This window comes from Mercurialis annua, linkage group LG2 (genome assembly GCF_937616625.2).
Source record: "Mercurialis annua linkage group LG2, ddMerAnnu1.2, whole genome shotgun sequence".
Classification (NCBI taxonomy): domain Eukaryota; kingdom Viridiplantae; phylum Streptophyta; class Magnoliopsida; order Malpighiales; family Euphorbiaceae; genus Mercurialis; species Mercurialis annua.
In genome coordinates, this window is record NC_065571.1 from 16,053,601 (window position 1) to 16,070,243 (window position 16,643).

A 16,643-nucleotide genomic window follows, 5' to 3' on the forward strand; every position below is an offset into this window, starting at 1 on the left:
ACTGAATAGACTGTTTATTTAAAGGACGAGTTTAATTATTTTTTCATTTTTTTTCTTTAAAAAGTGAAGCTCATTGTGGTGTAATCAATATATATCATGATGTTTATAAGCATAAACGCATATATCATTTTACTCGGCATAGCCAAAAAATTACCTTAATTTATACATAACTATTTTATTTATTACCTAAATCCAGTCATAACAAGATCTCAACAACATTAAAAATACTAAATCAAGTTCAAAATCATCATAAACATTAAATCCTTTTACCAAGTTTAATTCAATATTAATTTCTAAGTAATACGTTAATTTATTTTTTTAATTACATATTCATTAAAATTTATTATAATATAAATTTATTAGATTTAATTAGGTTTAATAAAAAATTAAAATTAATTTTAATTAGTATTAAATAGGAAATATTAATTATTTTTAAATATATATAAATTTCATAAATGATATAATTAATTTACTAATTATTAAATTTAAAAATTGCTTGAATTTAAAATTAGGTTTATTCACCCAAAAAATACCAAACCTATATTTTTTGTGTCAGTTATAGCCAAACCTTATTTAAATATTTCAGCTGCCATGTCAGCCAATTGCTTAGTTGGCGGTGACGTGGACGACATGGTGTCAAAAAAACCGGTTCGATTCAAAAATGGCTAAAAAAGAAACATAACATATAAGGTTTGGCTAAATCTGGTGATTTTTAAAGGTTTGGCTATAATTGACACAAAACGTATAGGTTTGGCATTTTTTGGTGATTAAGCCTTTAAAGTATTAGGCCTTTAATTTATATAAATAAAACATTGATTAATTTATTCTAACGCCTATAAAGTATAAAAGTCCTTCAATTTCAATTAGATCTTTCAAAGTCTTGTCTTTTTTTTTTTTCGTATTTATAAATTTTTCCATAGATATCTGTGAGACGCGTGTAATTTTTCTTTAACGGACATCCATCAAAAGGCTATAAATACAAAAAAATAAAGATAATTTTGAAATTGAGAGATTTTGTAAATAAAGAGCGTATTACATTAAAGGTCGATTATATGAAAAAAAAAATCTTTTTTTTGTGAGGTCCATAAATCAAGTCTTCCATTGACTAACAAAATATGTATACAGCCACTTTATTTGACATCTAAAGTCAACTGATCTATAATCTCGTGAATAAAACACTTGCTCACTGACATTTGACATAGTCAAGAATCTTCCAAACTATTTATTTTTTATATATATATTTATTTTCTTATATATATATATATATATATATATATATATTAGATTTAAGATAATACCTTAAATATACATAGTTTTTGCATGTACTAGAGCTAATACTTATGGAGCTTCATCTCATTCTCATATTTACCCTATGTTTGGTAAGAATTATTGAATAAAACAAATCATTTCATGTCCTTGGTTTGATAAAATAAATTACAATTAAAATAATTTTACTGCAGCTTTTTTCCAATAAAAGTAATGGTGCTCTACCAGAAGAGGTGTATTGGAAATCCAAGTTACCAAACACTCCATTACCTAAAGCACTACAAGAGCTTCTACAACCAGGTTAGTTTATCTTTCTCCATTCTTAAGCTCCAGTTTATGTTAATAAATTGTGGTTCCACTTTTTCTATAGTATCACAAGTTTTGCAGACCAAATTTTGATTCATTTTAGTTGAGTTATTAAATATTAAATTTTTAAAATATGATTACTAAATCAATATGTTATGTCAACGGACATTTAATTTTTTGATAAAAAAATACATATGTAGCAGCCGGTTTTTACTTTTGTTATTTACGTAAACACTTGAAATGTATTGCATAATTTAACCAAAAACTCCACGTTAAATTGAACTCATGCATAAGTAACACGTTTTTAAGAAAATACAATCAAAAACTGATTGCCACGCGGATTAATCTAATTGACACGTCATCATTTTGGTTGGAATATCTATATTGAAATGAAATTAAAGCTTTATAATTAAAATGAAACAAATCAGCATTTTGGTACTAAATGCAATAAAATAATAGTTTTTATATTCTTGGAATCGGATAATAGACGGGGGGCATTCAAACTATCGCTATATTTTATTTTGATAGCTGGACTTTTATTTTATTTTTTCATTATGGTTACTAAATTTTAATTGTTTTTCAATTTGATTACAAAATTCAGCTGTCACGCCATATTTTTTTGCCTAGAAATTTTTGTTAAAATAATTTTAATGTTTAGTAATTAAAATAAAAAAATTAAAATTCGATTACCAAATTAAAATATACGGATAGTTTAGACACCCACAATGTCAATTGCCCCTTAAAGTCAGATTACATTATGGTATACTATGAACCCGAGTTAAGCAATAGAATTTCACATAAAATTTTAATATGGAATATATTTATTGATGCATCTTCTATAAGTGATTTTTGCATACTCTAAAAATTCCCTTTTGTTAATTTGCAAGCAAATACAGAAAACTTAAGTATATCTTCAGAGATAGAGAAGCCTCTCGATTATTATGAGAGCCGCCCATTTTCGGAGATAGACTTCAATATTGGTTACTCAAATATCAATAGAATAGCGAGTACAACTACTACTGTATTCCTCTTGCATGACAACCTCTTTCCAGGAAACAGAATGTATCTTAATTTCAAAAAAGCTTATAATACTTCGAAATTTCTGCCGCGTAAAATTGCTCAAAGTATACCATTTTCAACCAAAGAATATTCCAAAATTTTGAAATATTCTTCCGTAAAACCCGCATCAGAAGAAGCTCAGATGATCAAACATACGATTCAACAATGCGAAGCGCCAAAAATAGAGGGCGAAATCAAATATTGTGCTACTTCTTTAGAGTCTTTAGTTGATTTTGTTGTTTCGAAGTTCGGAAACAAAGTTTTGACTCTTGCTAATGAGGTTGAAGAAGAGAACAAGAAACAAAACTACACTATTTCTCAAGGAGTCAAGAAGATGGGTGATTACCAAATTGTGTGCCATAAACAAATATTTAAGTATGCTGTATTTTATTGTCATGTGATTGAGGCTACCAAAGTTTATATGGTTCCATTGGTGGGTGATGATGGCTCTAAAGTTAAGGCAGCGGTGATTTGCCATACCGATACATCAGCTTGGAATCCAGAACATATTGCTTTTCAAGTGCTTAAAGTCAAGCCTGGAGGACCTCCGATTTGCCACTATCTCAATAGCGACACCATTGTTTTTATTCCTTATTAGTAAGGGATATGGTTTCATATATAATTTTATGTGGTGAAAATTTAAATACTAGTATCATGTTGAATTATGGAGCCTAGAATTTTATTGTACTCTTATAGTTTGAATATATTAAAAATAGAACTAATGCCATAAAAATTTATAAACTTTACATGTTTTCTCAATTTAATAACGTATTTTAAAATTTGTCATAAAAATACACAAACTTTCATCTTTTTCCAAATTCATACACAGTGATAAGGTGACACTCATTTATTGGTGCAATTTGCTGAGGTGGAGGTCATTTTTCTGCTATCACCTCAGCAAATTATGATTTCATGTATAATTTTGAAAAAAAAAATGCTGGTATATCTTTATGACAAGTTTAAAAAACGTGATTAAATTGAGCAAACTTGTGTAGTTGGTGAATTTTTATGATATTACCATTTGAAAATATGGTTTATTCATTGAAAAATATACTCTTGTTTAAAAATATTTCTTTATGACTCAAATTTTTAAAATCATCAATTTCAGTCCATTTTTTAATTTTCAATTTTAATAGTAGCGATTTGTTAAATTGGAGTGAAAAAGAAATATTTGAAATTTTTAATGATAAAAAAATGGAAGAATAAAAAGATGTGAAGGGCTTTTTTTTTTTTGAGAATAATGAAAATTTCATTAATAGAGAAATAAAAATACAACTTGATCAAATATTGAATATATCAATACATTCAAGAGGTACAATAATAGAACATCAGTAAAATAACCAAAAATCATATCTAATTTCTTCAATCGCATTGACGGAGCGCTTTGAATGTGCAACTCGGCGATCCGCCCGCTCCACTCGAAGGTTTTTTTAAACCACAAATCGACTCTTTGGTCTTTGAATGAGTCCGATTGAGAGAATATTAGAAATAAGATTTCTACTGATAGCACTTCATATCTACGTTCCGTAGATAATTCCATCAAAGAAATAGCAAAACCCATAAAGGGTAAGAGTCAGAACTCCACTAAGGAAGACAAAACATCCATAAAGGAAAAAAGAAAAAACCAACAGATCTCAGATCTGTGATTATTGACGTAAAATAAACTAAATACGAGATTTAAAGAGAAAACGAGAAGGTAGGGAGGTGATTTTGAACCAAACAATGGCCAAAATCACCTCCCTCTTGTTGCGGCTAGGGTTTCTGAAAAGAAAGAGAGAGTTTAGAGAGATGAGAGAGAGTCTTTTAGATTTGAGACTTTTATTGTTGAATTATCACCAGTATAATATGTGAAGGGCTCTTTAAATGAACCATTTTCTACTCTAATTTGAATAAATTGCTACAATTCAAATTAAAAAATTAATAATGGACAAAAATTGACATTTGAAAATTAGGATCATAAACAAAAGAAACAAAAAAAGAACAATAATTTTGAATGATTAAATGTTAAGTAATTACAAAAGAGTCACCCAGATCTAGTCTATAAATTTTCTAAAACTAGAAATTTGAAATTGATTTTGATGGTAATTAATTATCGGAGTTATTAAGTGTTTGAAGTATTTTATTTGAACCACCAAATCCCTAAATCTGCTAGAATCTGTTACATAACAATTTTTGTACATGACTACTTGTTTATGGATATATTGCTGTCTATAACTCATCCAACGAATATACGTGGTTACCATTGCACTATCAAGGTATCATAGCTTTTGTTGGCATAACAACCTAACTCTTAAACAGAACAATAATGGCCTCGCAAACCATTATTTATCCTCAATGAAATTCCACAAATATGCCAAATGCAATTTACCAACTACCAATTAAATTAAATTCTTCAAACTACCTATTGTAGAAAGCACAAATCCTTCTAGTACTTACTGATACCTGCGTCATAATGTCCGAACTCTAGGGCGAGCCAGTGATGGCCTTTTGGTGATCATACCTCGTCTAAGAAGTTGCATCCTCCGAAAGAGATCTCACCTCACCTCAAAGATGAGATCTCCTACACTTCTTCTAGTTGAAGTTCTCCATTACCTTATAATCGCCTAAAAGACCTAAGAAATAGGCAATGTGAACCCTCTCTAACTACCACTACGCATGAATATTAGAAAACATGGCTACACACGTACAGAAGATCGTGGAAAATAGCCACGATGTGGGAGACAAAGCTAGGCCTTCAGAGGGCCTATAAATACCACTTCACCGGTACTTGAGAAAGTAATCGTTTTCTAAACCCTAAATACTTATCACATTCATAATTTATCAAAGAATCCTTAATGACTTAAACATCTGAGTGGCTTTCAGACAACACCAGCCTGAGACCCCTTGAGATTTCTTTTTCTCTGTGCAGAAAACCCTAAATACTTATCACATTCATTATTTATCAAAGAACCCTTGATGACTTAAACATCTGAGTGGCTTTCAGGCAACACCAGCCCGAGACCCTTTGAGATTTCTTTTTCTCTGTGCAGAAAGAAGACCAAGAGGCAATCTTGCAGTTTTCAACCTGTATCATTTGGTGCGATGAGAGTGAAACTTATTGTTTCATTGTTCTATTCAGAAAAATTTCATATTTCTTTTATGATGGACCCCCCCCCCCCCAGAGAAGATGATCCACCACCATTCGGTGAAGGAGTTGGAGGATAAGGTCCACCGGCGCTAAATTTGTCCCCTACTGGAAGAAAAGAAGGAGAGACGAGTGATCCACAACCTACCAAAACTTATTGTTTCATTGTTCTTTTCAGACAAATTTTCAAATTTCTTTTGTGATGGACCCCCCGGAGAAGACGTTCCGCCATCAGTCGACGATGGAGTTGGAGGACAAGGTCTACCGGCGGTAAATATGTTCCCTCCTGTAAGCGAAGAAGGAGAGACGAGTGATCCACAACCTAGCAGAAGGGTGAATCCAACAGTCGGAGCCATAGAATGAGTACAAGTCGAGGAGCCGGTAACAACTCAAGCAATGTTCAGAGATTTCACGGAGATCATCAGTCTCTTAAAATATATCAAGCAGTCTGTGTCCCAACAATCCCATAACTCAGTTCTAGAGAAAAATCTCGTTTAGAATGCAGCCACTCCGGTTGATAAAGGAAAGAAGTTGATGCACACAGAGCAACCACAAGGAGCGCCACCATCGATCCACGACCAGAATACGCCCATATCTATTCCAGAAAATGAACCTTTGATGGAGGAAAAACCCAATGTGAAAGTAGGACAGGAGCACTTGACTCCAAGTGGGTGAAAAAGGTGAGAGGAGATTAGGGATAAGGTGTGACGAAGTAGACATATCCCTTTGCAGCAATTCGCCCTTGGTAGATTTTATTATCCCCCATGAATTTCTAGCAAAACTCAAATACCCACCAATTCCAAAGACATTTGATGGTACCGGATCCCTAATAGTATTGTGCACAAATTTCATGCGGTAATTAACGTTCAGACCAATCTGGATTATATTTTATGCAAATTGTTCCCCACCACACTCAAAGGAGTAGCTCAAGAGTGGTACCAAAGTCTTAAACCAGGTCTGATACTCAATTTTAAGCAGTTCTCCAACATGTTAGAAGCTCGGTTTGTGGCGCTTATTCCCCATAAAAAGCTATCTGCCAACCTACTGATGATTATTCAGAGAGATGGCGAGACATTATGGAAATAAGTGGAAAGCTTTAACAAAGAAGCAATGCAGATAGAGGATATGAGCCAGGAAATTGCCTATACAGCGATGGTAAATGGGACAACTAATTCTAACCTTCGAAATGAATTGTTGGTGAAGTCCCCCAAATCATTTAGCACACTGATGACGATCCCCACACGCAGACAAGGGTGGATGATAGACAAAAAGTAATCGCTAGCAAACATGTTAATAGATCTGAAGATAGGTCCCCCAGAAGAGGAGATATGGGGAGAAGTTGAATGGCAGATCAGATGGAAAGCGTAAGAAGGATGAGGAACGGAGGTATACTCCTCTGAACACAACAAGGAGAAACATCTTATTCTAGGTAAAAGACAACAAGGAGAAGGTCAGATGGCCTAAGAAGATGAATTCAACTACGGGACACAAGAGAGATAATAGTAAGTACTGCGAATTTCACAGAGATAATAGGCAATACCATATATGAATGCTGGCACCTAAAGGACGAAATAGAAAAACTCAGTAACAAAGGGTTACTTTTCCACTTTGTTAAGTAGGAAGGCGAAGCTAAAGATCAGGAGAATGATCAAAAGAGAGAAAGGAAAGACACTATGAACCTTGACGACACACCAAAGAGACAGAGGTAGAATGTCACGACCCAAATTATTGAGCCGAGACTGGCGCTAGAGAATGGGAGTGGTAGCTCCAAATCCCATAGCAAGCCTAAATCACTATAACTATTTTGCGTTTAAAAACATATTATCTTATATATAACGTTTCTAGAAAGCTTTAACTACAAATATCAAAATCTCGTATTTATTTTCTGAAAACGGTTCCGAAACAATTCTTAGAAACCAGGGTCTTACCGAGCGATATCTCATATCCAGCACCGCCCTGTTTCTAATCACAATTATAACCAATTCCACTTGTGGCAATTGGTACCAAATTCAAACGGATATAACACCTTTTCATAAAAATCCCATTTATAAATTATATCAGAGTTTACTGTATAAAATACCGTTTGAAATTAAATTATAAACTTTATATACTGACACCTACTGACTACTGCAGCTCTATATAAAAAAAACTCGTACTTTGTGTAAGCCAATAGGCTGCTGACACAAAGGACATGGTCTGTCTGATCCGATTCCGATCACCTGAAAGAAAACACTGTGAGGGAGTCAGTATTTTAGGAAATACTGAGTGAGCTTGCAAGTTACTAACGGTATTGTAAAAACGTAACATCGCATTAAAATCAAATAATAATATGAAAATACATATAAGCAAGTACTTGATCCATTCGAAACTAATATCCTAAAATGTGACACAACTTATGAATATTCAATTCATACTGATCCAAATGGTCCGACCTAGGAGTGTTCACACTCTACTACGTCGATCGCGACCAATCTCTTAATCCCAAAGTGTGAGTCCAACTCACTAGATACAGGGACTCCAGGTTACACCGTAACCGAGTGCTCACTCGTATCGAATTCATTATCCAACTTCGAAATTCGAATTCATAATCATATCATATCATGCATGTGTATATCAATCATGTATCATATGCAAACACACTAGACTGAATCGATACTGGTGATCACACAGCCTATTGACACCCAATAGGTAGTTAGTTTCTTCGGATCTCATACTAGAGTTTCAGTTCAATATAATCATTCAAGTAATCAAATCATATAAATGCGATGTATAAAATCATAATATGTGAAAATAACTTTTATAAATAATACGTGAAAGTAAAATGCAACTCATAGAACTTGCTATCCCAAAACTGCATTATCGTCATCATTCATGTAGGTTCCACGCGTCATTCAATCTCGTAGCTATTTCAGCTCGTCGGCCTGGTAGTTCGTCGATACGTTAGTTACTTAGTCGAGTTACCTGTACGTTTAATCCATAAATGTAGGCTTATTATCAAAATCCTAAGTTATAAACTTAGGTTAACACGACCTTATTCCAAATATAACTTTTAGCTTTAATAGTCTCTTAATCACGTTTCATTTGTATCCATATCTAACTATAAACTCCTTATATATTAAAGCCTTAATCGAACGCGTTACGTTCGATATCCAAATTTTGTATCCTCGGAGTCCGTGATTCACTTTTAATGTCCGACGTACTTGAAGTCGGAATTCTAGGTTAAAACAGGGCAAAGTACCCATACGGGTACGATTGCTGGCTGTGCGAGCGCCCGAAGGGTCCCGTGCATTCGCACGGCCCCGTGTGCGTTCGCACACCAGCTGGTGTGCGCTCGCACACCCCGTGTGCGTCCGCACACCCATCGCAGCTTCCAGAAAAGTCGTTTTCCGGGCACTTCACCACTTCCCGTTACTCTCGACATGCCTCCACTGCATTTTAACGTATTACCTAATTCAAATCTTACCAAAAACGACTATAGAAACGCGATTTCGATTCGTTTAATTTGTTAAAACGATATAACTCTTATTCACTAATTATCGCAATAAAAACGTCGAGCTTACCTTGATTTGATGCTCGTAGAAGGTAGAGAATTGAATTCTGAACAAATCGATATATAGAACGCGTGATTTGGACGCGAAACGGCGAAACCGCGACAGATCGGAATCGTTCGTCACTTTCTCTCATTCTTTCTCTTTTGTTTTGGATTCATATCTGTTGATGAATTCCTTAGATTCACACACACACACACACACACACACACACACACATATATATATATATATATATATATATATATATATATATATATATATATATATATGGTTTGTTCACTTCTTTGATCCTTCATTTCTTTAACTTAAACAATTTCTATTTTAAACTTTATAATTTAACCAATCGGTTAAATTATCCTTTTAGCTCAATTACATAACGTATTATTTTATCCATATAAATAATACTATTCCAAAAATTATTATTTCCCTTCAACAATCTTCCAATTGCTATTCCCGAGGCTAATTGGATAATTTGCACTTTGATCCTTGAACTTTTCAAAATTTGCAATTTAGCCCTAAAACGCATCCGCGTCGAAATTTTAAAAGGTCTCCAATTGACCCGAAACTTTTACCACCGATATTATAAAATATTTCGCAGACCTTGGTGAAATAATTTTCATTACGAGATATATATTTTATTTTATATTAATTTTTTAACCTTTTCCTCAAATTCCGCTATTATCGTTTAACCTAAATTATTCTAAATTCCTGGTCAAATTAAATGAAATCCATCTTAAATTAATTTGTCAAAATTTACGGCACATGACACGATCTAATCACTTTATAATATTTGGGGTATTACACAGAAGCCCGCTAGTGTAGTCAATGTCATCATGGGTGGTACCACATGTGGCGATATAAACATGACAAGGAAAAAGGATGCCATAATGATCTATTTTGTCAGCCTAGGAGTTTTGAATGTGAGGAAGTTCAGAAAAATAACTTTCTTGGAGGTTGACCATCAGAAATTGGCACTCCCCCACGAGAATGCACTAGTGGTAACAGGTAGGTTAAATAATATTGTGGTATCAAGGATGCTAGTTGATATAGGAAGCTCTGTCAACACAATGACAATGGAGGTCTTTAAGAGAGTCAGTTTGAAGACTCCACCACAGGGCACACACTTTATGCCTTCTTAGATGCTAAAGTAGGATATTACCAGATTCAAATGGAGGATGACGATTAAGAAAAGGCATCATTTTTAACCGATCAAGGGTTATTCTATTATCGAATGATGAAGTTTTGTTTGAAAAACACATGAGAAACGTATCAGCAACTGGTGAATCACATCTTCCAAGACAAAGATATGGAAGTAGACGTGGATGATATGATAGTGAAAAGTATAAGTGCAGAAAATCACCCGGAAGATGTAAAGAAAGTCTTGGAAACTCTACAAAAGTATTATTTGATACTCAACCTAGCGAAATGTGTCTTTAGAGAACCGGCGGGTAAATTCCTTGGATACATGTTATCCCAAAGAGGAATAGAGGCGAACCCATATAAGATCAACACTGTCCTAAGCATAGTTCCCCAAAAGAGTATATATAAGGTGCAGAAGCACAATGGGTGAATCCCCGCCTTTTGGCGATTCATAATGCTTGGTGAATAGATATTTTCCGTTCTTCAAGTTAGTGAAACAAGCCCAAAATATTATATCGACCCTTGAATGTCAGCAAGCGTTCGAAGAATTAAAAACCTTCTTGACATCTCCACCTCTTTTATCGAGGACAGAAGTAGGCGACATCATATACTTGTACATTTCATGCTCAGATGAAACCGCAACAGCGGTACTGGTTATAGAAAAAGAGGAGAAGAGTACCCCATATCCTACGTAAGTAAATTTCTGAAGGACACAAAGTTGGAGAAGCTAGCACTTTGTGTACACATGGCGAACATAAAACTTCAACATTACTTTGAAGCCCATCAAGTGATTGTTCGAACTGACCAGCCATTGAGGAAATCCTTCTGAAGGCGAAGACCAGCGGCATGATTGCTTAATTGGCAGTCAAGATTGAAATTCTCGGCGTCACATATGAATTGAGGAAAGAAATCAATGTTGATCAAAGAAAACTGATGGGAAATACACGTGGATGGTGCAGCAGGAGCTGAAGGCGCAAGAATTGGCATTGTTATAGGAGGACCATGAAAGGTCCAAATGGAATACGCAACAAGACTTGAATTTACAGTTTTAAATAATATTGTAGAATATGAAGCTTTGCAATCACGGCCACTATTATGAAAAGAAATGAACATATTAGAGGTTCAAATACATAACGACTCACAGTTGTTCATTACTCAGATATTTTGAAGTTTTGAGGCAAAGGATCAAACATTGAAGAAGTACGTGAAATAGGCAAAATCGCTCTTCACATATAAGGGAAACCATGGATTATCCAATAAAAAACGGCAGGGCTGATGAGTTAGCCAAGTGGGCAACAACCAACAATCAGGAGATGATGAGGAACATACCCTTTGAAGTCAGGAAAGCTCCATATTTTTTGGGAGAAGTCGAGGAAGTATAAGTCATGTTAGTAGATGGAAAAGAAACACGGATGACCCCAATTATAGAATATCTCGCTAATGGAATCCTCCTAGAAGACAAGAAGGTCACCAAGAAGCTGGTGATAATAGCTTCAAAATTCAGAGTTCACAATGGAGTCATATAAAAAAGATCAATTACACACCTATGGCTAAAGTGTGTTGACATAGAGGAAGGATAGTTGTGAGAGGACCAGGTTTTAGGGTCGCTTGTCTAGGCTTATGACTGACTTTGGATCTGGTTAGGTTTTGAAAAATAAAGTCGCAACCTAGCTTAGCTAGGAAATGCCTTTTATATAGCAAAATCGAGGGCCGCGACTGGCGCTAGGGAACAGGAGTGGTTGCTCTAGAACCCATAGCAAGCCTAAAAACGAGTAAAACCTTTTTCGCAAATTCATCATGTAACAATACATACAACATTTTCAGAAAAACTTCGTAAAAAACATCGAAAACGATCTTTAAAATTTGATACTTAACAATAGGGACGAAGATTTTATTGTGCGATATCACAATCAAGCATTGCATTGTCCAGAGAGAAACTCCAATAAACTTAACTGATTCCAACATAGGCAATTGGTACAATAATCAAACGGATAAAACGCACAGATTTCAAATCAAAACTTTATTAGTATAAAATAACATAACAGAGTATATAGACATGAAAACCGTTTGATACATAGCTAGGTCTACCATTGACGACTACTGCAACTCTACATAGGAACAAGCTTTCCTCGAATGCTTTGACCCGAGATTTTTGAAAAATAGAATGGAAGCTCGACCACACAACATCAAGCAACCTGAAACAAAACACTGTGGGGAGGTTAGTCAATATTGAGTGAGTTCATAATTACAAAGATATTGTAAATATAAATTGCACAAACAGAACACAAACCAATATCCAATCCAAAAATACACATCAAACCGAACCAACAATTCAATCCGATCAAAACCCTAATCTTAAACTCACAGCCTTTCCTATGTCTATCATATTTGTACCATATCTGTCTCAAACCGTATCAAATTGATTGATCCATATGGTACAGTCCCGAGATAGTTCAATCGATTTAATTCACTAGATACGGGTCCCGAGATAGTTCCACAGAGTTAACCCCGTATCTATCAAACATAATCCTCCTTTCCATTCCCAAATATAATCAACATATAATGAGCTCATATCAAACATTTCTAAATACAAACATCTAGACTTTTAACAACACTAATGATCACACAGTCCTATTGACGCCTAATAGGTATCTCATTTCTACGGATCATTAAGCCAAACATCACACTTTACAAACAACTATTATATCACAAACATCTAAGAAAAACCATATCGTATGCAATACATCTAAGTCAATCATATTAGCAACACGCCAATCAACTTATAAATACAATACGCAAAGTAAACAGCAAAGTCACGACTTGCTTTCTTAAAATATGATCAAGAGAAGGAACTCCGTTAAATTCCTCGAGCTTCGTGTCCTGCCGGCGGTTGCCTCGTCGGATCTAACACTTTCTTTTAGACCTCAAACTCAAATTCAAACCCGAAAGTGACGGAAACTAGCCCGAAAGTCGAGTTCCCCGGGCTGGTTTAGGGCTGCACAAATAGACCCTAAACGGGGCTGCTGCCCGCACCTAAACCAGCCTCGGTTCTGCTCGTTGGAGCAGAACCAAGTTTTTCGGCACCTATCCCGACGTGATCAAGACATACCCGATGAATTTTCGACATGAATTGGCCACAAAACGACCTCATAAACTCATACAAACTCGGCTCGACAGATAACCACAAAACCAGAAAATAACCTTCACTTGATCTCAACAACACAAACAACCAATAACCTCCAAAATCCTAACTTAAAATACATATTTGTTTACCTTGAATTGATGCATTAGATCAATAGATTGTCCTCACCTTGTTCCAACGCCGCGAGAATCACATAATTCCAATAATTTATTCTAATTTTTCTTAATCCCAATTTTTCATTAGTCTGTTAGTCCCGCTCTTAATCAAGTTAAATTTTCAATTAAACTTATCAATTCTCGATAATTAAAATAGACATTTCTTGGTCTAAATCCAACTTATTTTAATTTAATCTCGACCTCCTTAACTATAATTATCACAATTTAGGACACGTGGCACCAGTTAATGACCGTAAAAACATGGGGAATTACATTCTCTCCTCCTTATAAAAATCCGTCCTCGAATATTAAAATCCAAAACCACGTATCTCAAATAACTCATAATGTTATTTATGAGAATCTTATGCTTTATTCTTAAAGCGTCCTACTTACTATAATCTTAACTTGTCATTACTACTCATATACGTCCCCTATCCAAAATCTTAAAAAACGACTATCGTTTATCTCTCTGTTTGACGATCGCAACGGTTAAACTCTTGATAACCATGTTAGGAATATCATATTCCACAAGTTAACCGATCCAACGGTTCAATCCAAAAATATCATTACCTTACTAGACCTTGTCGGTCTCCACTACAACGCTTCAAAATTGCTTCTACTCATATATCTTCCATCTGCCTTGATTCGCAAGTCGATCGATAGGTTCCTCTTCTTTTATAAGGTATAATACCCAAGACATCTCATCTAAACGATGCTTCATCCTACCATGTTGCTACTCAAACACGTATCGCTATCTGAACACACAAATCTTAAAATCCCGTTCTCGTACACTTTTATTATCTCTTCATAAATCGCTTGTAGCTTGATCTCGAACATCTTACTTTCGTTACCGAGTTATATCACTAGCCAGTCATCTTAACTGAATCATAATACATCATGTACTCGTCTATCATATCATAATGCAAAAGCGTAACATATACGCATACCTATCTTATCGCATAATCGTAATCAAACACATGAACAAACTCTTATCTTATCATAACCCACAATATGTATTCTCATACACATTCAATCACCCATCATATCACATGCATCTCGTCATATAATCATGTCTCAAAACACATACACGTACGATCATCCATCAAAAGATCTTCCTATACAGACTCACATCTTAAAGAGGAAAGCTGATACTTTTGAAAACCAACGAAAACAAATCAATGACATGACCCGAATCTGATATGCTGCAGTAGTTCCTAGGTAGACTCACACACAAAAGTAATGGTATCCTAGACCAATGGCTTTAATACCAACTTTATCACGACCCAAAATCGATGGCTGAGACCGGCGCTAGGGAACGGGAGTGGTTGCTCCGGAACACGTAGCAAGCTTAAAAACGAGTAATTTTTTTTTTGCAAATCGGTCGCGTAAACATACATACAACATTTTCAAAAAAACTTCGTAAAAATGATAAGATACAAATATAGAAAACGATCTTTAAAATTTGATACTTAACGAGGGACCAAGGTCTTACTGTGCGATATCACAATCAAGCATTGCCTTGTCAAGACAGACACTCCAATAAACTTAACTAATTCCAACATAGGCAATTGGCACAATAATTAAACGGATAAAATGCGCAGTCTTCAAATCAAAACTTTATTCATATAAAATAACATAATAGAGTATATAGACACGAAAACCGTTTGATACATAACTAGGTCTACTATTGCCAACTACTGCATCTCTACAGAGGAACAAGCTTTTCTCGAACGCTTTGACCCGAGACTTCCGAAAATGGAATCCAAGCTCGAACACACAACATCAAGCAACCTGAAACAGAACACTGTGGGGAAGTTAGTCGACACTAAGTGAGTTCGTATTTACAAAGATATTGTAAATATAATTTGTACAAACAGAACACAAACCAATATCCAATATAAAAACACAAATCAAAGCGAACCAACAATTCGATACGATAAAAACCCTAATTTTAAACTCATAGTCTTTCCTATACGTATCCTATTCGTATCATATCCGTCTCAAAGCGTATCAAATTTATTGATCCACATGGTACGGTTCTTAGATAGTTCAACCGAGTTAACCGCTACCATGTGACATAGTCCTAAGATATTTCCATCGAGTCCCGAGATAGTTCAACCGATTTAACTCACTAGATACGGGTCCCGAGATAGTTCCACTGAGTTAAGCTCTTATCTACCAAACCTAATCCTCTTTTCCATCCTCAAACATAATCAACATATAATGAGCTCAAATCAAACATTTCTAAATACAAACATCTGGACTCTTAACAACATCGGTGATCACATAGTCCTATTGACGCCCAATAGATATCTCGTTTCTACGGATCGCTAAGCCAAACATCACACTTTATAAACAACTATTATATCACAAACATCTAAGCAAAACCATATCGTATGCAATGCATCAAAGTCAATCATATCAGCAACACACCAATCAACTTATAAATACAATACGCAAAGTAAATAGCAAAGTCACGACTTGCTATCTTAAAATATGATCAAGAAAAGGAACTCCGTTAAACTCCTCGAGCTCGTGGTCCTGCAGAATTTTGCCTCGTCGGATCTAGACTGAAAACGATTACAAATCGTAATCTAAACGGATTCTACTCTAGCGACATTTTATCCACAAAATATATAACAAATAAGTTATATCATATCGCGTTGTACTCACCTCGTACTTGCCTCTATATAAAATCAATAATTTTTAACTAAACAATTTTGTTCGTTAGATAACATTTCCGAATGTTATTTAATTAGCTAAAGTAAATTAATTATCGCATAATTATGCTCAAGCCATACCTGATGAATTTCCGACATGCATTCGCCACAAAACGACCTCATAAACTCATACAAACTCAGTTCAACAAACAACCACAAAACCAAAAAATAACCTTCACT

At 34.8% G+C, this 16,643-nt stretch overlaps 1 protein-coding gene across 3 annotated transcripts; it reads left to right on the plus strand.

The window, feature by feature from the left end:
* Nucleotides 1-1,288: 1,288 nt before the first annotated feature.
* Nucleotides 1,289-3,659, plus strand: LOC126669544 (BURP domain protein RD22-like). Of its 3 annotated transcripts, none has more exons than XM_050363036.1 (3): nt 1,289-1,379; nt 1,461-1,566; nt 2,460-3,659. In XM_050363036.1, the coding sequence occupies exons 1-3, from the start codon at nt 1,341-1,343 to the stop codon at nt 3,227-3,229; spliced, it is 915 nt and encodes a 304-aa protein (XP_050218993.1). In that variant the 5' UTR covers nt 1,289-1,340; the 3' UTR covers nt 3,230-3,659. The 3 variants fall into 3 exon arrangements, with proteins under 3 accessions (XP_050218993.1, XP_050218991.1, XP_050218992.1); XM_050363034.1 differs by having other exon boundaries at nt 2,469-3,659; XM_050363035.1 differs by having other exon boundaries at nt 2,490-3,659.
* Nucleotides 3,660-16,643: the final 12,984 nt, after the last annotated feature.